Source organism: Trachurus japonicus, chromosome 7, assembly GCF_045865225.1.
Source record: "Trachurus japonicus isolate A0001 chromosome 7, Traja_1.0".
NCBI classification, from domain to species: Eukaryota; Metazoa; Chordata; class Actinopteri; order Carangiformes; family Carangidae; genus Trachurus; species Trachurus japonicus.
In genome coordinates, this window is record NC_140913.1 from 32,568,023 (window position 1) to 32,594,586 (window position 26,564).

General features: G+C 41.9%; 1 protein-coding gene across 1 annotated transcript in view; it reads left to right on the forward strand.

Annotated features, from left to right (window-relative positions):
- plekhg5b (pleckstrin homology domain containing, family G (with RhoGef domain) member 5b) overlaps nucleotides 1-26,564 on the forward strand; it is a gene marked incomplete at its 3' end in the record, with an annotated part of 104,202 nt that overhangs the window by 16,035 nt on the left and 61,603 nt on the right. Inside the window, exon 2 of the mRNA XM_085783242.1 lies at nucleotides 14,886-14,962. Coding sequence (XP_085639368.1) covers nucleotides 14,886-14,962 — 77 coding nt within the window. The remainder of the gene's footprint in view (nucleotides 1-14,885; nucleotides 14,963-26,564) is intronic.

Below are 26,564 nucleotides of genomic sequence, written 5' to 3' on the forward strand. Positions count from 1 at the left end.
ATGTCGACTGAGCTACTTTTACTTGTAACGGAGTAAATTTTGACCAGTAGTATTTGTACTCTTACTCAAGTACTGGGGTCGAGTACTCTGTCCATCTCTGCCGGCTGTCAAAGGGTTTAAGTTACAAAGATGGCTGAGACGCGTCCGTTGGAGACGTGGTGGTGGCGAGGCGGCGGTGGTGATGGGACGGGTCAGAACCGAGGGTCAGCGGTGGGAGGACGGACCGAGAACACAGTTTATTATTATTATTATTAGTCGTCGTTGTTCGTTGTTGAGGAAGAAAAAGAAGAAGAGGTGAGGATGTTCCTGTACTGGAAGAAACGAGGAGCCTACGAGCTCGAGGCCACGCCGCCGCCGCCGCTGCTGTCGGTGTCGCACGGTCCGATGGGAATTGAACGCTACTCGTGGTCGTCATCCCTGGACGTCATCCATGACCTCTGCGCCGGTAAGCTGCAAGGGAGGGAAGTGGGTGAATCACATGACCGACTGACTGGTGGATTTGGGTTTGTGTGTCTGTGTATACATGAGTCAAAAACATTTATACTTACTAAATAATACTTCTTTAGCTTTACAGTTTTATTTGCATCCACCATGAGGACTGAGATTTTTTCTGATGTGGCAAACAGCCAAGTTTTAGACATGCTTATTATACAAAGTTATTTCTTCTATGACATTGGAAACTTGATTCATTTCTCTTCATTTAAAGGGACAACGAGGAGTTTCTCCAGCGGCAGAACGAAAAATTCCGCGACAATAAAAAAGTCTCATATTAATGTGGATGAATCTCCGCTACCCACACTTGTTAATGGGCCCATTTTCGATACATATATCGTTTTGTCTCTATCGTTATTTTGTTATTATTAGTGGTGGCTTTCGGTTTCGTGGCGAATCATGAGAATAACGCCGCAGAATCACCATTTATGGTCAGAACTACGACGGTATCTGATCGTCTTTGAACCTCTGACTTTAATTCTTGATGAATGAAAACATGAGTCTGTCTTGCGCCGGTCAAAGAATTTCACGGTGCGTGGAGGCTCATAAATGTAGTGTGAAAACACTTCGCTTTTCCAAAACTCCTCGTTGTCCCTTTAAAAAAAAAAAAAAATCTTTAGCTTTACAGTGTTATTTGCATCGACCATGAGGACTGAGATTTTTTTCTGTTGTGGCAAACAGCCAAGTTTTAGACAAAGTTATTTCTTCTGAGGTTGCATGGCATTGGAAACTTGATTCATTTCTCTTGATTTAATATATTTCTGATGGTTTCTCTGGAGCCAAAGCAGGTTTTCATACACAGTCCTCCATACATATAGGCCTATGTGATTGCTACTAAACCGATTTTTGCTTTACGACTGTAATATGCTGTATGACGTTGCATCAGTTTTTGTCTTTGCACATCAGAGCTAAAATGTTCTACAAACTTCCCAACAACTTTTGGTAATTACTGTGGTATTGTGTTGTATTGTAATTTGGATTCATACAGTAGGAGAATCAATTCACTTTGATTAGCATTAACAACTACCGTACTTTTCGGACTATAAGCCGCTACTTTAAGCCGCTACTTTTTTCTCTCTATCTCTGCACACCGCAACACAAACGCGCTCCGTAACTCGTAATCTTTTGTTTATGACGGTTAAGACTACACAAACACACACGCCGTAACATCGTATGTTATGTAACGTTATCCACTGATCCATTTATTGATTTTTCGCCGCCTTCGTTGTAAACAAATGCACATGGAGGAGAGGAGCGTAACCAAAACAGCGGAAAAGCGAGCGGACTGTCACAGTTCCCTACTGTCTTTCTGTGTAAATATCTCATGTTACAACATGAAAACCTGCTGCTTATACTCAAGTGCGGCCTATACATGTACAAAATGTATTTTCTTTTAAAATTTAGGTGGTGCGGCTTATACTCAGGTGCGCTCAATCGTCCGAAAATGACAGTACTGTTGCTGATCAGACCACAGATCTCCGTCTTCAATCAGTCGCAGGATGTTTTGATTTCTTTCTCAACGGGCCTGAAAATTTAAATCTGGACCAGACCAGACCTGCGGCTGTTGAAGCCCAGACTCGTGCCACGCGGCTGTAAATCATCCGTTCTGAATAAATGCAGTGGCACATGTAAATACAAAATCGGATTAGATCATATCACATGCAAACAAGTTGACTTGAAAGACTCAGAAAGAGGAAAAAGTGTCACGCCCACCTTTAAAATCTCCTTGTTCTGGTCTTTGTAGCTTCTCCTCAATGCGGGATTTGTGTTGTAGGTTAAAGGGATGGTTCACCCAAAATTGAAATTGCACTCATTATCTCCTCCCCCTCATGTGGACTAAGGGCTGGGAGAAGTTTCAGAGTCCTCCGTGGCTTCTCTGAGTTACAGGGGGTCTCGGCGGAGCAGTGCATGTCCATATAACGGTTACAAATGGATACCAACTGTCTTCGTAACGAAAAGACACACCAAAAAATATCCAAATATTGAAGCCCCGAAATGCGAAATTGTTCAGAAAAAAATTAAATAAGTCTATTTTTCAAGCTTGTTTGTAGCGGAAGCTCCTCTTCCTGGTTCGTCAAATTTGGACGAACCGGAAAGAGGAGCTTTGAGAAGCTTCCGCTACAAAACAAGCTTGAAATATAGACTTATTTAATTTTTTTCGGGACAATTTTGCATTTTGCGGCTTCAATACAAGACGGACATTACATACGAGCAGCATGGAGGTATTTGGGTGTTTTTTTTTAAACTTCTCCCAGCCCTTAGTCGACATGAGGGTGAGTAGATAATGAGTGAAATTTCAATTTTGGGTGAACTATCCCTTTAAAAAAAAAAAAAAAGCGTTAGAAACATAATTTATAAAAGAAAATCTATGTTGTTGTGCTGACAGCAACAGTGTTGTCAGGCTGCATTAGTCGGCCCACCACTTCCACTTGGCTGCTGTTGCTCATCGTTACCTAAACACATGAACATGTGACTGTGACTGGACCGGAGCTGGTTTCAGGCCCGGCTGCCCCTCGGTCCATCGCTCCGTCGCTCCGTGTTGTAACCATGACGCTCCTGCCGCTGCGTCACAGTCAACACGGAGCAGCTAGACGTTACTTCACATGGTTCTATGTGACTTTTCTGCAGCCGATGACCTGGTTCATGAAGGATTTCAGCCCCATCATGGAAAGGTTTTTTTTTTTTTTTTTTTCCATTGCTCTGTTCTTCCGTGGAAAGCACTCAGTGACCTGGCATGAAGACAACCTCACATGAGTGAGAAGAGAGGGAAGGAGCGGATGAGACGGAGCTCCACTGATGAAATATTTACCAGAAGGAGAAGAAGATGAAGAAGTGCACGGCTGAAGTGAAATGCCTCCCTGTCTCCTCTCAGTGCTGTTTTCTTTTTTCTTTTTTTTTTTGTTTCTGGACGTGGCACAGGGGCACTTTGCTTTGCGCTGCGCCGCCCGGTTTGTGCCGTTACTGAGGGGAAAGTGATAACACAGCGCTGCACAGGAATGCTCTTCTTCCTCCGCCGGCCTGCTGGACATCCGGCTGCTCTCTGGTCAGCTGAAGGCCGGACTGAGCTGCTGCTGAGGCAGAGCTGTTGGCACCGAGAGGAAACAGGAATGCCACAGAGAGGGAACAGAGCCGGGCTTTGATCCTCACCTTCTCCTCCTTCTTCTTCACCATCTCTGTCTGTAATTAAGCCCAGAGCCTCCACTGAAAACATTTCCCATCTCTGTCGGAGCTCTCAGCCTCTCAGCTCCTCGGCTTCCTCCCTCTCTGCAAAATACAGGAAAATAGAAAGTTTTATTTTCTGTGGAGTGGTTTGATCCCCGTCTGTTGAAGTGTCTTTGAGCAGGAGACTGAAGCTGAAGTGCAGGACGAGATCAGATCAACTTAATTGATCCCGAGCCGGGAAATAACTGTTACAGCAGAGATGTAACACATAATGCAGATAGAAACAATGCTTGAATAGAAAAACAAAATATATACATAATGCCAGACAAGAATGATAATAAAACTGCAGAAACTCATCGCTGCAACAAAAAATACAAAATCGAACTTTCTCACTTCCTTGTGTCTCAAATCATCATCATATCACATATGCACCAGTGAGTTCACTGTCTGTGCTGCATGTGGATGAGCTGAATTTCCACAGAGTCGTGTTGCTTCGTCAAATCAAAGACGGTTTATAAACCAAGACCTTCCATGACGAGTCAGCTTCCTGTATGATGTCACGTGGGCTTCTGCACGGCCACGCCCCTTTAGGGAGACCAGAGGCAGCATAGAGTGTATTGATTCCAATGGGACAATTTAACGTAAACACAGATTATGGTCGATTCTTTCTCCCCACGGTCACTGAAGTAAATTTTGGACTCATTTTTCACAAGCCACATCTCTTCTGAACAGTTTGACACCAAAATGGCAATTTTCAGACGGGACACATCAGGAGAAAATCCACTTTATTCAAGACCTGTCTCTGTCTCTACGACACACTCTCGCGAGATTTGGCACAGATCTCCTAGGCAACGTCAAACAAACGGCCCCGAACTCCCGTGAAAATGATTTAAATTATTTTTGTCATGCTAAATATGACTGTTAGTAGTGTAAGTATTTAATGTTATCATAAGAAAATATAAATATCTCACTTTCATCTACCTACAGATTGTATAAATCCACACACAGACGAGGTGGGGTGACGGTTGGCCACGCCCATTTAGAGAGACAGGAAGTGTATACCATTTCTATCATTGGAGCAGCCTCTCATGGAGTATCTTTCCATTTATTGAATATCTTTGGTCAAATCAAAGACGATCACAACACGTTAACCACAGTGGTCACCATTCGTGTCGATGTGAACAGACTCAGACCGTTCATGTCCACACAGAAACGGACAAACAGTTGAAACCGGAGACTTTTCTCTGTGTTTGGACCATCGTCCACCTAAACGACCTTTTTGCTCCTTGAAAACAGATTTTTTTTAAAAAGGTGCTTCCAGGCAGAGTCTTAACGCCGCTGTTTTCATGTTTACGTGTGGAGAAGGAAAACAGAGGTTACCGACTGAGACACAGACGAGCTCTGAGAGCAGGTTGCATGTTGCTGATTGGTTAATTTTTGAATCACATGACATGGGTTGTGTTTTTGTGTTTACATATAGACAGAGATTTCTTTTAATCGTGCTCGTGTGGATGTGAATTTTTATGGAAAAACTAATTTTTGCAAAAATTAACAGTACATGTGGACCAGGTCTGAAGCGTCTTCTCTGTTTTCATGGTGAAACTGGACTTTCTTCACGGCTGCAAAACTCTGATTCTCAGATTCGATTTTTAACTTTCTTTTTAGATTTATTTTTCTCACGTATAATCTGCTTCTTCCTATGAGGCTTTAAACTTTAAATCAAATAAGTTAAAGTGAGATTTCCCGGTCTTTTGCTGACTTCATTAAAGTAGTTTTTAATCCTTAAAACATCAACTTTATCTTCTTACAGACACCAACGCTTCGACTAAAACACAGAAAACGTGTAAAATACAAACTGGCACTTGAATCTTTTGTCCATCTGAGCGACTGAAACAAACTTTGATCATTTTATTGACATGTAATTTAGATTTTTCAGCTCAGCTTCAGGTCGTTACTGACTGAGCCACTGGTTCCAGTAACAGCAGAACAAACCTCTGTGTTATTTGTCGTTCAGCAGCGTTAAAGCCCATAAAAAGAACGGGCTGGGCACAAAAGGACAAACTGTTATATAACAATAACTCCACCAATTACTGTACTTTCTGACTCAAATGCCCTGAAATATTCAAGTTATGCACTAATCCTCTCATGACCCGTCTGAAACATGGTGACAGCTCCGACTCCACCTTCATCTAACAGACGTTTTTCTTTGTCATTATAAAATAACTCCACAATGAGTCAGCAAAGCAAATAGCCTACATGTTAGAAGATATTATTTGTTTTTCCTCCGTCTTGTAAATTAGGAAGTCGTTGACTTCTCCTCCTCCTCCTCCTCCTCCTCCTCCTCCTCCTCCTCCTCCTCCGTCGGCTCTGGAAACGGTTTACACTTGTTGCTCTGTGGTTGTTCAGCTTCATCAGAGACCTGGGGGTTGTTCAGATGTGGTGGAGGAGGAGGAGGAGGAGGAAGAAGGGTATATGTGATGCACATGTGGGGGTAAAAGAAACCGTGGGGGTAAAATAACATTGGCAGCATTGGAAACAGCTGCAACCTGCTCATGTTTGTACCTGAGGAGGAGCCGAGTCGACCAGATGATGCACAATGCAGTTTAAATCATGTTTAATGTTGGATAATAGGGGTGGGATTCTTTTACTATCTCACGATTCGATTCGATTCTGATTTTTTGGGGCTATGATTCGATTCAAAATCGATTTTCGATTCAAAATCGATTTTCGATTCAAAATCGATTTTCGATTCAAAACGATTTGATTCCTAATGGTTTCTGCTTCAGTCTATCGGTGTGCAAAGGATCCTCATGATCTACTCCAGTCTGCTTTACAAGACAGAATGACTAAAGTGTCTTTTCACATTTATTGAGTTTTAAACATTTATCCATGCTTAGGTGGAATTGTTGAAACTGTTGCATATAAGCAATATCACATAAAGTGCCTCTTTATTTAAAAAAAAATAGTGCAGTTAAACATGCTGCCTTTTAAATTCTAAGGAAATGGAGGCCGACAGCCAGCAGATTTGTTTCATTTTTAAAATCAATTTTGGGACATTTTATATCGATTCTGAATCTTGTATTAAATGAGAATTACGATTCTTATGTGAATCGATTTTTTTGGCACACCTCTATTGAATAAATATAGCGACTACTTTTCAAAAGTGAAGCCACTGAGGGAACTAAAGGCTCCTCTTTATGACGCTGAAGTCTATATACAGTTAAAGGGTGTTTACTGATGCAAAAATCAAAAAGCTTTAGCACACACACACAAAAAAATCTAATTAATACTTGCAGTGATGATGATAATGATGGCTCCTACAATAATGAATAGGTGTGTAAATAATTAACACACTTAATAGTTAATGTCATTATTTATTTATTCTTTAATATCTTTAATAGGCTGGGCGATGATGTAGTGTTACATGTTCACTTATTCTCACGTCTCCGTTCAGTTTGACGACGCTGCTTCTTTCCTCCTTTTTTCCTTCTTTTCTCTTTCTTTTTTCTGGAAAACTCACCGTGATGATGAGACAAGAAATAATCCAGTAAAACCACCAGTCGTCTGATTCACACTTTGTTTTGTCTTGGTGGTGGAGCAGCTGCCACCTTCTGTCTGCTTTCATTCAGTCTCTTTATGCTAAGCTAAGCTAAGTTCCAGCTCAGTCCATGTGAAGGTTTTATTGAGTCGTCTCATTTCAGTCGGAGCAAGAAATGAATCAAGTGTTTTTAATGTTTGGTTCAAACTTATAAGAGAGGATTCACCTGAAGATGTGTCGTTTTAAATGAGTTATGCAACTTTCACCAGAGCAGTTTGATCAATAAACATTAAAAGTAATAATTATTATAATCACAGATGTAGTTTTATTGATATAATGATTCGATTTTCACAATAAAGCGCCACTAAATGTCAGAATAAAACACCAAATAAAGATCAAACTGATCACCGTAATAATTTCTACTTAATTTTCTCTTTTTTTCCCCCTCAAAAATAATCTCATATCACTAGATGCAACTAAATCGAATGATAAAAACCACATTTTAGTAAAAAAAATACCTTTTCTTCCCTCTGCATCTAGTATATATTTATTTCATGTTTTTGAATTTTACTTTGTAATATGTCGTCAGTTTATCTTGAACTTTGCGTGCCTTCGCTCCAGATTTGGGTCTGATACCTGGATCTGAACCTCCTGAACCTCCTGACCTTCCTGTCTCCTCTGAACGAACCTCCTCACCTTGTTGTTTACTCGCTCCACGTCTCTCCGGCCTCTCCTCTCCTCTCCTCTCCTCTCCTCTCCTCTCCTCTCCTCTCCTCGTGTGCCGATACGACTCGCTCCGTGCCAGCTCGTCCTCCTGCCTGCCATCTGTGTCCACGTCCCGGGAGTCCTGTCCTGTCCTCACCGTCTCCTGGCGAGGAGGAGGAGGAGGAGGAAGGAGGAGGAAGAGGACGATGTATGTTACATTTACATGTGCAGTTTGGTGGAGAGGAGTTTTACAGTTTTACAGAGACACGATGTGAAACTGAAGCCTGAGTAAATAAAAGAATCAGCTCAGCACACTGCAAAAACTCAAATATCTTACCAAGAATATTCGTCTTATTTCTAGTCAAAATGTCATTTCTAGTCAAAACAAAATCTAATTATACTTAAAATAAGACTCATCACATTAAAAATTAGCTTGTTTTCAGACACTTTTTGCTTCTTTCAAGCATATTTTCACTTGAAATAAGTAGAAAAATCTGATAGTGGAGCAAGTTTTTCTTCCTTATTACAAGCACCAAAAACTTGCTTTCACTGGCAGATTTTTCTACTTATTTCAAGTGAATATTAGTTTTAAACAAGTGAAAATTATCTAAAAACAAGTTAATTTTTTGGTGATGAGTCTTATTTTAAGTGGAAAGAGATTAGTTTTGACTAGAAATGAGACATTTTGACCAGAAAAAGGACAAATATTCTTGGAAAGATTTTGAGTTTTTGCAGTGCAGCACCCAGTGCAAGTGCCATGATGAGACCTCAGAGACCAGAGAGGAGAATTCTTCACATTCCTCATAAAAGTGTGTGTGTGTGTGTGTTCACGTTCAGCGCTGCTCCTGCAGGTCGGAGCTCGGCCGAAGCTCCATTTATCACATGAGTGGGCGGGACCGACGCTGTTCCAGATGTTGGAGACGTGGTCTCACTCTCATCCAGCCGTCTCCATGGATACTCATCAGTGTGCAAAAATGGGCTGGTGTTTTTATTATCAACATTTATTCTTAGCCTAGATTTTAATGCATACACATGGAAGTTTTAAAGAGGACCTTTAAAGGTGTTCAGAAATGGCCGTTCGTCCTGTTTGTCGCGCCTCCTGCCACGAGTTTTCCACGAGTTGTCGCACGAGTTTACCCGAGTAAGGAAAACAAATTTGATTGGTCGTTATATGAATGAATGAATGAATGAATGAATGAATTTTTTTTTTTGGTGTCATGCCACCAAGGTGGCCCGTCCCGTATGAGATTCCAAGACACAGTAACAAATACAAAAACAATTGGGGCGAGACCGAGCTCAGTGTGTGTTTGTGTGAGTGTGTTTAGCTAACGTGTCTAATTGTTAGCTAGTAGGCTTGCTACGTTATAGCTTGCTAACTTAGCTAGCGAGGCTAAGTGATGGAGTGCAGGGATCTGGAGGAGGAGAGTGGAGTCGGTGGTGGTGGACAAGTCTCCTCGCTTGTCTCAGACATTTGATTGACGGATGACGGATCCAATATCTTTGGCTGATGAATCGTGTACAGGCTGACGTATAATCCGTGCGCCTGCATTATCCAATGAGAAAAAAAAATACCACACTTTCATCCCAGATTTACTCAAATAGAATTTTGCACAAAGTTTGGGCGACATCGTCTGATAGATGAGTTATTACACTAATTGTATCCCTTGTCTCCAGCTCCAGAGTCCTAGCTCTGGGGAGAATGGAGGCTCTCTGCCTTCCACCTAGCGTCTCTTGGCTGAAAACCAACCTTGTAAGATCAGAGCCTCCGACCCGGTGTCCCAGCTCTCGTCTCCATGGCGACACCGCCACACAAACGTAACGCGCTAACCCGTAACCCATAACCTCTTGTTGATGACAGATAAGACTACACAGATATACAGATGGTAACATGGTAGATGATAAATAACCTTATCCACCACTCCATTGATTGATTTCTCACCGGCTTCTTCGTTGTTGGAAACAAATGAATGCACATGGAGGAGAGGAGGGTTAGAGACACAGAGGAGGAGACACCAGACTTGCATAGTTCCCCTTTAATGTCTCATTTCATTATTAAGGAAATCATAAATTATGTCTCATCTCTTCATTGGAGCCTGAGGTTGTGTTTACTGTCATATAAAAATGCAGTAAATCACAACTTTTTACATTTGAGAAGCAACAACTCACTGCGTTGACACCTCATAGTTTTAATGATGGTTACGTAATGAGGAAGTGCAGATTGACGAGTGGGAGAATGCCACTACATCTTGTTTGTTGCGTGTTGTGCATCATCATCCTAATGGCTCTTTGCCCCCGGGCGGTGTTTCTGTTTGGGGGGTGGGCAGCTCGATGCTCCACTGTCTCTTTAGTGTGCAAGCTCATTGTCTAGTGCTATCACGTGTGATCGTGTATAGTGTGTGTATAGTGTGTGTGTGTGTGTGTGTGTGTGTGTGTGTGTTCTTGTGTTTGCTTTTGGCTTAATCAGCAGTGCTGAGTTCAGGAATTCCAGTTCATCAGAGAGACAGAGAGAGAGAAATCGAGAGTCAGCAAGATGTGAGCAAGTAGCAGAGAAGATGGAGGCTTCAAAACAAAACAAGACGTCATGAAAACACAGGCGAACGAGCTGAAAGCGGCTCGGTTAGTTCAGGAGCCTGTGGTGCGTTCACTGCCCTCATGTGCACGACGAGTTGGTCAAATGTGTTGTTGTTGTTATTGCTGCTGCTGCTCGTGAACCAATGGGGAAGAGGTATTGCACAGACGTGTTGACAGACAGGAGGGAGAGTGATTAGTCTGCAGCCGGAGACTGAGAGAATAAACAGGAAGAACCTGCTCACATCTACATACATGGAAACACAGTGGCATTATCCTTTTTTAATTTCGTCATGTAGTTATGAATGTTCAAGCTTTGAGATGAGAAGAAAAGAAAGATCTTCCTTTATTCTTGTATTGTTCATCAGTTCCACTTTATTTCTAAATAATCTCCTCAGAAGTTTCCAGCCAATTAAACATTTGGAGCTAATAATTACTGATCAGTTTCAGACTGATCGCATCCTGTGAGTCATTTGTCAAAGCTAAGTTAGCATAGCATTGAGAGTTTGTGAAGTGCTTTGGTTAAAAATACAAAAAGTTGCAAAATCCAAAACGCTTTCACATGTTAAAAGTTGGGAGATGACGGTGTTCATCACCTTTTTAGATGGATATTATCTAATTTTCTACACATGCAGCAGATACAGGTCAATATTCCTGTAGTGGAAGAGTTTGAGTCAAATCAGATGAAAATTACTTTATTTTCCCGTGAGGAACTTCATTACAAAGAGTGTTGGTTGGTGCACTATGTTTCCTGTCGGCTCGGTTTTACTTTTTTTAACCAACGTTTGAGTTCCTGCTGTTCACTAATTAGCTGTTACAGTATGAGCTGGTTGAGTTTAGTTGTGTTTATCTACATTTTCAGAGCTCTTTACCTAAAACACTGAGGCAGGTCAGTACAGTCACAGTTATGAGCTGGAAAAACCAAAACAAGGAGCTGAAAGAGAATCAGAATCAGAAGACTTTATTGATCCCCAAGGGGAAATTGCTTTTTGTTACAACAACATCTCCAACTCAAAGTGTACAAGTTAAAGCAGAAGTAAGCGATATTTTTGTGTTAATATAAGTCTTAAATAGTTGTATCTTCCGACAGCAATCACTTACATAGAGTGTTTGGTCTGAAACACGGGTCTGTCAGTCACTCTGCTCTGCTCTGAGCCGAGGAGAAAACTTTCCTTGTATCCACAAGTTTTATCCAATGAGGAGAGAGAACGGCATGAAGGGGCGGTCCTCTCTGTGTGTGCAGCCAAGGGATGCGCGTGAATGTGGTGACGTAGGGACGAGGGCGGGGACTGCTAACTCCATCGGCTGACAAGAAGTTATGGTGCGTTCAAGGCAACCCGTAACTCGTGTTTTTCCGACCTGTGAAGTCGTACCAGTTCGATCTGGTACGAGTTCGTGGGTCGGAAGTTACGAGTGACCGTTATAGTGACTTTCACAGGTAAAACAGGTGCAACAGGTCGGAAAAACACGAGTTACGGGTTGTCTGGAACGCTACAAAGTCGTAAGTCGTGACTTGAAGCTGTAACTTACGGTTTCAAAAGCCTGCATGGAACGCAGCATTAGCCAAAACGACCGGATCGCTTACTTCTGCTTTAAAAGAGCAAAGTAGTCAAGTGGTCAATTATAGACAAATAAAGAAATATGTATAAAAATATTTTTTTTTAAACATACAAACAGTACAAACATGGAGTTATTGCACTCTACTAAATATGGCATTGAATGTGGGTTATTGCACATAAGAATGGCATTAAATATGGATTATTGCACAGAAAGAAGAGGCTGAAACTGCTGAGTCTGAGGCTGAGAGCAGCAGCAGTCAGTCGGCAGGTGAAATGAAGCAGCTCCTGGTCTTTAAATCTCCAGATGAAGCAGATCAGTTAAATCTGCTTCTGCTTCTGCTTCTTCTTCCTCCTCCTCTGATGTGGCTCCACTGAGGCTCAGTGACTCTCTGCTGGGAAAACCTGTTAGAGAGAGAGAGTTAGAGTCTCTTCTCTGTGGTGAAGGAGTTTCATCTTCGTCCTCTTTGGGAAACGCTCCATAAAAAGCTGGAGGCTGCTGCTGCTGCTGGTGGTTAAACCCTGAGGGAGCCATTAGCCTGAGGGCCGGCTCACACTCAGAGCTGCATGACAGCGCGTCTCGGCCTGATCCCAGAACAGCTCAGACTCGGACTCAGATGCAGGACCAGGCTGCTGCTGATGCTGTTATGTTTTTTTTCCTCCTCTTTTCCCGGAAGGTGATGGAAGTTTGACAGAATCCACACGGCCTCGGTGGAGACGTTGAGCCTCAGGCTTCACTGCTGGAGCTCAGACTGAAACTCTGTTTTATAGAAGCAGCAAAGCACCAACTGTCCCACTGTGGTCCATACTATAATCATAATAATAATAAAGATAGTTTGGACCATTAATCAGCGGATTGACACATCAGGAGTTAATGGTGCAGAGCTCAGTCAGCATGAGAGGGAGTGAGGGAGTAATGCAACACATTTTAATCACAATAACCCTCTTTTGTCCCCGGCTGTCTGCCGTAGAAAACACAATGACAACACACAGAGCTCAGCTGGGGAAAAAGAAAACCTCCACTTGTGTTATATCACAGTTTATCTAGTTTAGTTCAGAGAGCAGCGGTAATGTGGAGCATGATGATCTCAGGGTCACAGTGATGGAATTAGATGATGGAGCCTGACTGAGTGAATAATCATAATAATAGTAATAAACTTTATTTATATAGCTCCTTTCCTCTAAGATGCTTAGTTAGTAAGATGCATTAAAACAAAAGAACAAACAGTGACAACAAACAACACAACAAAAATAAAATATAAAATGGGTGCACTACTGGTGAAAAAGCACTTTCCTTTTCTTTCTATCTTTTCTTTCTTTTTTTTTTTTTTAAGTAAGAATGCTTTTAAGTTTTTAAAAGGAACTCTACTGGTTTTAGCGCCACCAGCAGGTTTGAGTTTCCACTTCCACCTCGGTATCAGCTCTGTTGTCGTCGTCGTGTGGTTCATGGTCCCAGATGAGTCTCCATCTGAGGTTTCATTTAAACATCGTCATGATTTCACCTGGTTACAGTCTCTATGAGTTAATTAACCCCTTGTTCCCCAGTGAGGAGGCCGTGACCTCTGACCTCTGTGACCTCTGAGCTGCAGCAGCGACTCGGTTTTCCTCGTCTTCTCTACAACGAGTGTCTGACTCGTCCGTTCGTCGTTTCCTCGCGGCGGCAAACCGTCATTTAAACTTCATGAGATGATGTCACTCCTCCTCTTCATCGTCTTCCTCCACATCTTCCTCTTCATACTCCTCCTCTTCCTCTTCACTCCTCCACATCTTCCTCTTCTTCCTCTTCATCTTCCTCCTCCTCTTTCTTCTTCCTCATCCTCGTCGTCCTCCTCTTCCTCTTCATCCTCCTAACCCTCCTTTTCCTCCTCTTCATCCTCTTCCTCTCCTCCTCCTCTTTCTTCTTCTTTTCTTCCTCCTCCTCTCCTCCACCACCTTCTCCTCTTCCTCCTCCCCCTCCTTCTCCTCCTCCTCCTCCTCCTCTTCTTCTTCCTTCATCTTCCGAGAAGTGACATCACAGGTCATCTGAGCTTTTTCTGAAGGTCGTTGAACACAAAGTCGTGTCGTCGGTAGAAACCAGAGACTTCTCCTCTACTCATCTGCCCCCCCCCCCCCTCTCCTCCTCCTTCCTCCTCCACTCTTACTTTCTCCTCTCTACATGTGAACTCTCTGTGTTTTGCAGCAGACAGACGGATAAATATTGGTTTCTCTCCGGCTCTTGTGTTATGATATCTTTATCGTGTGTGTACGCGGAGGAGACGTAGACGTAAACACGGCCTTTTATCGTTCCTTCAAAGCAGCGTTGCTCCGACTAGTCAAGTAGATTTTACTCGGTTTATTTGACATCGGTGATTTGTTTTTGTGGAGAGGAGCTCGGCCACCGTCGTGTCGTATACCCACTATATATATACTGTATATATAGTATATATATTATATATGAGAGCAGTGTTTTCCTCCTAAAGACCCAGACCGGGGGGCTTCCTCTCATTTCTTCCTGTCTCTTTGGTCATTATTCATTTCTCTCTGATCTCCTCCCAGAAACACACCCCACCCTCTCCCCTCTGTTTACCTTTCCTTAGAGAAATCCCTTCAAGCTAAACCTCTACTTCTTCTTTTTTTTTTAAATTTCATGACAAGGTCTTCTTGCTCTCGTCGTGCTCGCCGTCCTCCTCCCTCTGTTTCACTAATGTAAACACAGTCTCCATGTCTACGTTTGTGTTTTTTTTTGTTTGTCTTTTTTTACAGCTTTTACCAAGAAAGGTGTGTTAATGGATGTGTGGCTGGCTGGCTGGCTGAGTGGCACATGTGTGTGTGTGTGCTGCAAATGTGATGTCAAACTGACTTATGTGTGTGTGTTTGTGTTTCAGATGACAAGCCCGTCCAGGAGGAGGACTGGGTGGTGTGTCAGCATCCTGAGTGTCCAGAGCGTCGCAGGGCCTCCAAGGTAAGGACTCTTAAACGTCTCAACGTGGCTTCAATCCTATTTTCTTAACACTTTATTATACATTCAAAGCTCCACACGGTATAAAGGTAGATGTTTGTATTAAAGCTCCATATAAAGGTAGATGTTTGTATTAAAGCTCCATACAGTATAAAGGTAGATGTTTGTGTTAAAGCTCCATTCGGTATAAAGGTAGATGTTTGTGTTAAAGCTCCATACAGTATAAAGGTAGATGTCCATGTGTCGTGTGATTATAAAGCAGCTCTAGGTTCTATATTAATACTGTGAAAGTATCAAAGCCTCAGTCCACAGAGAAATGCACACAGCCTGTATTCAGAAACTGAGCTTTAAAACCAGCCGTCAGGACTTCCTGTCACTTTGTGATGTCACAACTAAGCCCCGCCCCCTCACCACCTGTACCCACCATCCAACAAGTTGTAGGATTTAGTTATAGTTTCTCTGATTGTTTTATTCTGAAGTCTACTCTATTTTTATTGGAGCACTTTTGAAAACAGTCAGCCAGTCAGAAGAGAGGCTCAGAGCCTCCTCCTCTCTTCTGATTGGCTGACACCAACCTGTTGTTATTAGAGCTCCAGAGAGAAGCTGAGAGCAAATAAACCTTTTGACGGTTCTTCACCAAGCTTTTCTACTAAACTCAAACAAACCGTGACCTCAAAATACTTTTACTTTGGCAACAATGATGTCGTCCAATCAGAAAATGGCCGTTTTATTCTGAGGGCAGTATAGTCATTTTGCAGGACTTGTTGTGCAACGGCCTGAGACTCCTTAAGAAACTTTTTATTTTAACTTATTATTACTTCTACTTTAAACAGGAACTAAAAATAAAAGACACTTCAGGCCCGTCCCTACAGTATAACTCTGACTCTGAGCTCTGACCTCCACATTATTGCGTCTCTCCCTCGCTGCTGCGTTTTACAGCAGAGCGGAGCGAAGGTGAAGCCGAGTGGCGACGCTCGCTGCTTTTCTCCTCTGAGGTGTTAACAGAGAGGGCGTGAGTGTCTGAGTGTCTGGGCTCTGTGTCTGTCTGGTCACCAGACTGTGAAATGAATTATTACTTTAAAGCCACTGACTGGTCTCTGAAAAAAAAAAAAAAACGGGAGTCTGGCCAGAAGAACGAGGGGAAACCGACTCTCTCTCTCTTTCTCTCTCTGGGTTGTTTTGGTTTGTCGCTCACAGCTCGGCATTAGATGGATTTTCCCCTTGAATCGAGATGTTGTCCCCTGCTGTTACTCTCTTCTCTTCTCTCTGTGGAAACAATAGAAAGTAGAGAGGGAGAGAGAGGGATGGATATATATAGTTTTTTCTCCATGGCAACTGAGAATAATAAAGTAGGGGAGAAGACAAGAAAGCCAAAGAGCTTAACCTGAGCCGTCCTCTCCCCCCGTCCTGCTCCTCACGTTATTGATTCCCCTCGTCGACCCTGAAACACAAAAACACTGGAGACTCCCGGCTCCCCTTGACTTTTTAAAGCTACATTGTGTAATTTATTTTGTTTGTTTATCAGCAAAAATCATATATTACTTTCATAAAAATACATTTTTACTAGAAATCACGGTTCGATACGCACCTCGGTTTGGTTCATTTCCGGTACAGTAGCTACGGGAACAAAATGCCATAAAACATAAATTTGCTTGTTGTTTATTAGACATTTTTCTAAACCAAATTTACATGTTTTAGTCCAATGTAATTATTTTACCAATATACAAAATATGAATATTATATAAAATAAAAAATAGAATACTGTTGTAAAGTGCTAATAAGTTCAATACATTATTCATTACAAATAAACACAATATATCACACTAAAACAACATTAGACAAGGACAAGAACAAAGCACAACATGGTACAAATACCATATCACAGTATATACAATATATCACACAGTAGCTTCAGTCAGAAGGAGCAAGGAGTAGTACGAAATTAAAATGCATTTAATCGACAAAAGTGTCGGAAAGTGCTGTTAAGATGTGCATCTGTCATGAAGTGCTGGTGGAGTAAAGTGCCTACTATTTTTAGTATTCTAAAACAAGAGAACTACCCTAGACCTAAAATATTAGGAAACTATTTTTTTTACATACTATTTTTTTTGCGATAGTGTTGTAAAATTTGCACTCCGAACCTGTAGGGGGAGCTTTGAGGAGAAAAAAGAGTTCCTTTTTAAGTCATTTGTTGTCCTGTTTGTCCGATCTGCTGTGGCACGTGGAGGAGGAAGTGTTGTTGTTGTTGTTGTGTGACAGCAACAGCAGCAGCAGCAGCAGGTGTAACAGCACCTTCTTCTCAGGGTTCAGGCTGGAGGTTGATGTGGTTATGTAAGAGGATCAGGACAAAGAGCCGAATCCCAGTGGAGCGGACCACTGGGATTGATGGTGACGGGCTGAGGAGCATCCAGAGGTCACGGCTCACGTTTGAGCTCCCAGGAGTTAAAACTAACCAGGGTTAAGGCTGTTGTGTAATAACTACAGCACAAGATCACAGCAGCATCACATGGTTAAATAATATTCAATATATACTATATACGTACGTTTTCTGGCGAAGCAGTTTAAGTGAAACCAAAGTGGGAGGACGTTACTTGGTGTTACTCAGGAGGAAGTAAACACACAACATCGATAAAATGTCTTTCTTTCTGTCTCAGTAATCCTTATTCAGTTTTTTAAGTTTATTTTGAATAATTTGGTCCGGTAGCTATTGGAGTGAACTCGGCCTCGGCCATCTTGTTCTTTCTTCTACTTCTTTCTAGCTTTTCTTAAAATTCAGTATTTTCCCCACATCGCCACCAAACATCTCATTTCTTCATCAGACCACTGCAGATTCTTTGTCTCCATGTTGTCAGTCGCTGCTGCATTCTCCTCCTTCTCCTTCCTGCTCGTCTTCACAGCCTAGAATAGGACACGCCCACTGATGATGTCACGGTTTGTAAAGAAAAAAAACAACTAATTCTTGGTTCCTTGTTGAGAACCGACTCTTCAGGTTCTGAACCTGTTATTTTTTCGGTCTGAACGTGGCGGCTGGTTCAAAATTGAATAGCTACTCTTTAGAAAGAAAGAAAGAAAGAAACTTTATTGATCCTTTTCCCCCCTGGAAATTCTGGTTCCAGTTCCATTTGCAGCACCATTGTGATAAAAGAAATTTGTGTCATTGTACACAAATTGGCAATGAAATTGCACTTAAAACTACATAAAAACAACAACACTACTATTGATAATAAATGATGTATAAAAATGAGAAATAAATTAACAGGAATAGGGACAAACACATATTGTGAGTGAATAGAAAAATGGATGAATAATGTAAGAAATCGTCTCTTATTGCGCTGAAAGAAATGAGTAGTGGAACCGGTACGGAGCCCAGCTGGTGAGAAACAGACACACAAAATTGTGTTTTCGTGACACTTAGGGGATCCACAGTTTCTGATGAGAGCCAATCTGAACTTTTAACAACAATAATAAACAACTGATAGACTAAATATCTACAGTATGAACTCTGCAGAACGTTTGTCACAGTGAACGACCTCTTTTTTTTTCACATGCGGCCGGGAACACAGAAATATTTACTGTAGCAGCTTTAAACATTTCACTGAACCACTGGAAAGAATGATTTAGTCTCCAGGTCAAACTGTGTATTTATACTACGGTTACTTTTAATATTTGCAATGAATTAAAGTTCACGTTGGTTTCAGGTTGAGTCGCATTAAATCTCTTTATGATTTAACGTTGTAGTAGGTTTTCAGAATAAGACACTTTTTCTGCAGGATATCATCCGTCTTCAGTGACGATAAACACCGACAGAAACGTCTAAACTCAGACGACGGGAGATGAAGAACGACCGACATGTTGAAGCGCACTCATCGGTTCGCTTTTAAAACCTCAAATTAGTACATTATAGTGCCTCAGTGTGTGTGTGTGTGTGTGTGTGTGTGTGTGTGTGTGTGTCCTGCAGCACTCGACCCCACTGTGACCTTTGAGTGAAGAGGGGAAATCCTGACGCGTCACAAACTCAGTGTTTCTGCAGCTTTTTGAGGTGTGAAGTGGAAACGCAGAGACACTGAGTCATGTTAGTTTTGGCGCTCGTGTGCTATAATAATAATAATAAAAAAAAAATCAGATGTATTTTAGTTTCTCATTTAGTTTTAACAGACCAGTGTGTGTGTTGCTGACAGTAACAAGCTACAGACAGCAGGGGGCGACGTCCTGTGACCTGCACGGAGCAGCTCATGCACTTCAAGGGAGGAGGAGGAGGAGGAGGAGGTAAATACCACGCTCCCCCTCCCCCTCCTCCTCCTCCACCCGTGACTTTGACCCACTCCACCCACCGAACAGATTTAGACCCATCAAAGCATTTTTTTACTCAGAAAATGAAAAAAAAAGAAGAAAAAAACATTAAACTTTTATATTTTATTTGAAAGTTTTCTGAACTGTCTCTTTGATATCCTGACGGCTTGGCAGCACCACACCGAGCACACACACACACACACACACACACACACACAGACACACACACACACACACAGACACTCAGGATCCTGCACTGCATTTAAACCATTTTATTCCCAGACAGACTGACTGTAGATCAGCTGCTGACCTGGATCTGCCCGACTTCACCTGCACCGATACTTTACTGCTGCAGTCGCTCCAGGTGTCGTCCCTCTGCACCTGGAGCTCAGTGCTATAGTGTTGTCGTCATGGAGACCGGACTTGAGTCTCGGTCTCAGTCTCAGTTTTTTCTTTACCACAATGTCTCTCTGTCACTCTCTCACTTTGGTTTATGTGATGTAATTCAATAACTTTAAAGGGATAGTTCAACATTTTGGCTAATTAGCCCATTGCCATAATCCCTATAGTCATAGCAGTAGGTTTATTACCTTTAATTGTCGGTGCAAGCTGTTTTTAGAACGGCGGAGCAGAGCCGCGAGCTGCTCAGAGCTACGCTACGGAGGCTCATGGGATTTCTTGGTTTCCCTCATCAAACTCATCAAATACACAATCCAACAACTCCACAACGCTCTGGTGGACAAGTTGTGACCTGCACATTCACCACGCTATGAGATAATAACAGAACGTTACCAGACAGAGTTGTTTTAGAGGGAAATTCATGCAAAACCGCTGATGCACGTTGCCTTCAGGGACAGTTTTTCATCAAGCAGTCTCTGCATTTCCCTCTAAAACAACTCTGTCTGGTAACGTTGTGTTATTATCTCATAGCGTGGTGAATGTGCAGGTCACAACTTGTCCACCAGAGCGTTGTGGAGTTGTTGGATTGTGTATTTGATGAGTTTGATGAGGGAAACCAAGAAATCCCATGAGCCTCCGTAGCGTAGCTCTGAGCAGCTCACGGCTCTGCTCCGCCGTTCTAAAAATAGCTTGCACCGACAATTAAAGGTAACAAACCTACTGCTATGACTATAGGGATTATGGCAATGCACCAATTTACCAAAATGTTGAACTGTCCCTTTAAGATAATATAATAATAGTCTGGCATTGGTTTGGTCTTTAGTTGTTTTACTGTGAACACTTTGATGTGACATCGTTAACGTGCTGCCGAGATGAGTAGGTGGGATTCATGTCAGATTATGTTGGTTAGCGCTCGGTGCCAGTCTGAGCCTGCTCCCTGGATCCAGACTGCAGGATAGAAACAGCTTATTACCCCCCCCTCCACTCCTCCACCCCCCTCCCCCTCCTCCCCCTCCTCCTCCTCTTCCTTGTCTTTACTTCTATCCCTGTTTCTCCTTCATCTCCCTCCCTCCTTCCCTTCCCTTCCCTTCCCTTCCTTCCCTCTCTCTCTCCCACTTCTGACAACAAGACAGGACCAGACAAGACAGACAGATCGTAAGGTGTAAGGTGCGGCGTTGCCGTGGTAACGGGCCTCTCCCAGCCCAAACAGCTGGAGGGTGGAGGGATAACGTGCAGAAAGAGAGAGAGAGATGAGGAGGAGAAGTTTCAGGGAGCTGCCTTCGTGACTTTCAGGATGACTGCGTCTGCTTCCATCCATAGTTTTTTGATTTGTGCATTTAAAAAAAAAAAAAAAAAAAAATTAGAAGAAGAGGAGCGAGGACGCCAGCAGAAAGTCAGAATATGACACAAATATATATTGTGTTTTGTAACAGTGGAAAAGTCAGTGCATCAATTAGAAAAAACACAAAATATGACAGTAAATCATGACGCACGCGAAGAAAAACGCAAGTTATCCATCACTTACCTGGCTGCTGCTGCTGCTGCTTTTGGTTTCTATCTCTCTTTTCTCCCTCCATTTTTTTTTTGTCCCCATTCAGCCACATTGTGAGTAATCGGGGAATTAATATCACATGAGTCAGACATAGGGGATGAATCATTAACCTGTTTACGCTGTTTATTTCTCTTTCTTCTTCTATTTTTATATATACAGTGGCATCAAAATGGTCCAAATGTCTGTTAATGTGAACAGTTCATTCTCGTTGTTTTCGAGACAAATTCATGCAAAACCGCTGATGCATGTTGCCTTCAGGGGCAGTTTTTCATCAAGCAGTCTCTGTATTTCCCTCTAAAACAACTCTGTCTGGTAACGTTCTGTTATTATCTCATAGCGTGGTGAATGTGCAGGTCACAACTTGTCCACCGGAGCGTTGTGGAGTTGTTGGATTGTGTATTTGATAGGGCTGGGACGATATGCTTTTCTCCCGATTCGATTCTTCTACGATTTTTTTGGATGGCGATTCGATTTAAATTGCGATTCTACGATTTTTAGTCTGCATTTTTAACATTTATCTGCACACAAACACTGTAGGAGCCTATAAATTGACATACTCTATTATAAAGTGAACTTAAACCCTTTTCAAAACCTGTACTCTCTGTATGTAAAAAAGGCTAACAAATGCACATTGCACAATATTTCAAAAAATTCAACAACAAAAAAAATAAATCGATTTTTGGGGAAAAAAAATCGATTTAAAAATCGTCAAAAAGGATATTGCGATATTTATGTGAATCAATTTTTTCTCCCACCCCTAGTAGCTCTGAGCAGCTCACGGCTCTGCTCTGCCGTTCTAAAAATAGCTTGCACCGACAATTAAAAGGTAACGAATCTACTGCTATGAATAGAGGGATTACACTAACCCTAACCCCCCCCGACACAGACTTACAACTGACAACAGTTTTTAACTTTAGCTCCCTCAGTTAGATCCAGTCAGCTGCTGCTGCTGCTGCTGATGATGAAGTCTGTTTGTTTTGCAGCCAACAAACCTGATTAAAAGCCTGTTTTAATTATAGGAGGAGGTGGCTTGAATAAAGTTGTAATAGGATGAAATGAGCCTTTAAAGCACCAGTTACAGGTGACCTCTGGGTGAATTAAAGGTAGAGTCTGTAGGTAAACGTAGTGAGTGGATTTCCACCCTCATGTATCCGACAGCTTGTATTGTACTTTAGGAACTGCAGACGACCGACTCTGTAAATTGGTTTTTCTGAGGAAAAAAAAGAAAAAAAAAAGCCCCTAGAAGGATGTGACCTCAGCTATTACTATGAACTTCTTGGAAAGTTTACTTTATGAAGTAATGCTGCAGGCCGCGGCCGCACTAATGGAAACGCTGGGTCTGCGGAGTCATGTGGACACGAGGAGGAAAAGTTACCTAATCGTTTTTGTGTGTGTGTGTGTGTGAAGCCGCCTGTTGAGAAACTGGGGTGTTAATTTGTTTATTATAGGAAGAGAGAGCGTGCACGAGCTTTTTCCAGCTTTTCATCGGTCCCTCGGTTCACGTTCACAATCACACACGTTCACACTCAATAGACAAAGTTTCTGCTGCTGGACTCACTAGAAATTGTGCGTTTAGTCTCTTTAATGATGGATTTTACGAAAAAAAACAACATAAAGTTTAGATTTTAGAGATCACTTGAGTCTCACTGCCGCAGTTTGTTCAATGGACGACCAAGAATCAACCTGAAAATGCTGCTAATCATGAGAATACATTATCACTTATTAATTTCTTATATCGCCTGTCACGGTAAAACATACATATTTGTTGTTAGGTGTTGAATAACTTAACAAAATTAACACATTTATCACAGAAAGTAAATGAAAAGGGGTTTTCATACTGCTGATATGAAACAGTCACTGCTCTGTGTGTCACATGTGGGTGTTCACAGGTATTTCATCATGTTTCATCACAACAACAACAATATGCAGCGTTGAGTCAGAGAGGAAGTGTATAGACAGCGAGACTAAAACAACACACATGTAAGCAGCAGGCGGTGCTGCGTGTGAAATATTCCAACGTTTACAAATGCTTAATAGAAAATTACATGTTTATCTTGGCTCATCGACACAGACGGTGCGTTCAGGGGCAGGAACGGTGAATAGAAACTTCTCCACAGAGTAAAACATTAATGTACAAGTAATAATTTTGGGAGGATAGTGCAAATTTATGTTGTATCATACAGAGAAGTTAAATAGAAATAATAGTTGCATGTAAATATAAGTAAGAAAAACGGTATAAGACAAGTGTATAAAATGGATAATTGGTCATTTTAAGTTGATTAATTCAGTTAATTCTCCTGCAGATCTTACAGGCTTACTGGACTCATGCACATGGATCATTTCTGAAATATATATTAGAACCATTTAATGATTTAAAACTTTGACTGGAAACAAGAGCAGAAACCTGAGAGCTGCAGTAATGCAGAGAGCTTTAGGTAAATGAGTGAGGAGAGCATCACTGTGATGGATGGATGGATGGATGGATGGATGGATGGATCAACCAGAATAAATAGATACCGGTAGAATAATTAATATGCACTATACTATAGAAATTCTGAAAAAATAAGTCAAGTGCTGTAAGTGCGGAATCAAAACGTAGGTTAAAATAATTGGTACTACAAAATTAAAAAACATTTCGATCTCGTGCACGATCACGTGGAGATTTAGTTGTTGAACATGTTGAGGTCTGAATGCTTCACTGCTCCGGGTGGTGGTGGACGCTCTGAGTTACAGACGTCAGTGTAAACAGTGTGAACGTATATCTGGTCCGTTAGAGCCGAGTTACATTATAAAACAACTGAAGTCACAGATATTATGACATTCCTTAAGTGTACTACCCTCACACACTGTGTCTCTGTGGGGGCTGGTTAACAAACTGGAAACGTTCCAGTTCAGACCCGAGGAGGCCCCGGTCAGCGGTGGGCTGCTGGTGGCTGAGGGGCCGCGTCATGCACCGCGCTTTAATTAGACCTGTAAACTTTCCAGTGAAGCTGAAACACACTCAGAAAACACTAAAACACGTTTCTGAGTGTTTCATTTAGTGGAGAAAAGTCTGGATCAGAACCACCGGCCTCGTCTCACCGTTAAAAGGGAAACTCCATTCTCCCTGTAACAAGTTATAAGTCATTTATTTAAAGGGATAGTTCAACAGTTTGGCAAATTGGCCCATTGCCATAATCCCTATAGTCAGACAGTTGTTTTAGAGCTGCTCAGAGCTACGCTACGGAGGCTCATGGGATTTCTTGGTTTCCCTCATCAAACTCATCAAATACACAATCCAACAACTCCAAAACGCTCTGGTGGACAAGTTGTGACCTGCACATTCACCACGCTATGAGATAATAACACAACGTTACCAGATAGAGTTGTTTTAGAGGGAAATACAGAGACTGCTTTATGAAAAACTGAACCTGAAGGCAACGTGCATCAGTGGTTTTGCATGAATTTACCTCTAAAACAACTCTGTCTGGTAACGTTGTGTTATTATCTCATAGCGTGGTGAATGTGCAGGTCACAACTTGTCCACCAGAGCGTTGTGGAGTTGTTGGATTGTGTATTTGATGAGTTTGATGAGGGAAACCAAGAAATCCCATTAGCCTCCGTAGCGTAGCTCTGAGCAGCTCGCGGCTCTGCTCCGCCGTTCTAAAAATAGCTTGCACCGACAATTAAAGGTAATGAACCTACTGCTATGACTATAGGGATTATGGCAATGGGCCAATTTGCCAAAATGTTGAACTATCCCTTTAACCATCACAATTACTCTGAAGCTGTTTAATTAAGGTGAAAATGCTGCAGAGTTCCTCTTTAACTCTTCTGGTTCTGGTTCTGCTCTTATTCATGAAGAGAAAAACCAGCTCCACAGCTGTGAGACTCCTGGTGTAAACATGAGCGTCGGCTGAAGAAACACTCACATTACCTCATGTTTTGATGTAATAATAATCAGCTTGTGACAATGAATGGTGTGTTTACAGTAGTCGGTCTCTGTCGCCGCCCATTAATGAGACATCATGTAAATAAATAAGACTTAACGCTGCTGCTGCTGCTGCATGGGAAAAAAACTGGATTCATCACCCGTCTGGCTTAAGATTCAGTCTTTGTGTTGAACTCCACCTGGATTTGTTGCATCTAAGACTTTGTGCATAAAACATGTCGCACCAACAACATGAGCAGTGTTTACTCAGACATGATGACCTCATCTTTTTATGTTAGATTACTAGACACACTAGATTATAATTTTCTAGATTATATAACAATTAATTTTCCATCAGACTTCATCTTCCTCTTTCCTCCGGCTGACTCAGAGACACCCAGTTTGCAAAATAGCAAATTTCTCACATTTGAAAATAATTTCAAAGTAAAACCACATCCTGACTGACTTTATTTCCCACAATCCACCTTCATTAGAAACCCAAACCTCATGTCTGTCACTTCTTTCCACACCTCCACTTTACAACTATACACATCTGACAGTATTTAGATTATTTTACAAACTAGATGACGTCATTCATTGAGTGAAAACCACAGCATGGCGCTAACTGTCACCCACATAAATAGTTAGTTAGTTAGTTTCAGTTTATTTCGGACATGTTAATAATGGACAGACATAACAAATACTTTACAAAGACAACACATGAAAAAAAAAAAAAAAAGAAAACTTATTTACTCCCACCCCCTATTCATAAATTAGCTCGCAAACAACTCATTCGTTTTTTTCATGCTGCATTCACGTGAAATTGGGCAGACAGCAGACGGACGACAGCCGCTGCACGTAACGGCATAAACAAGCCTCTATGTAAACAAGTGGTCCGTCAGCACGAGGCCAAACAATACACGTGACAATATGTTGTCATGGCGATGTCGTATTGTTTACCTGACCCACGTTTTACCGGCTTTCTCTCGACTTCTGTGACTAAAATGACATCTGGTTTGTGGGCGACGGCCGTCTGCCCGACTGCAGGTGAATGCAGCATCAGTGTAACGCTCCATTCCTCCTCACTGCGTTACCGCGGTGACTTTTCACAGACGCCACCTCCACCTGAGCCGACAGCTCCGGTGTCTCCGCTGAGTTTCCGTGGTTTCCTACCGTCACGCTGCCACTGAACGTAAAAACATGGCGACACCACATGGCAGCCAGCACCGAGCTTACCCGCTCCATGGAGATATGAATGATATGAACGGCTAATTCAGAGCTGAAAGGAACACTTCAGTTTGTTGATGGGGGGGATTACTGATTAATGAAAAACAGACTTTTGAATGAAATAATCGATTTTCCTGAATAGACAACAGGAGAAGTTACACAATGCCCCTTTAAAACTTCCTACAGACGTCCTTAAATTATTTAGGACGTATTCTTTCCCTGTCTGT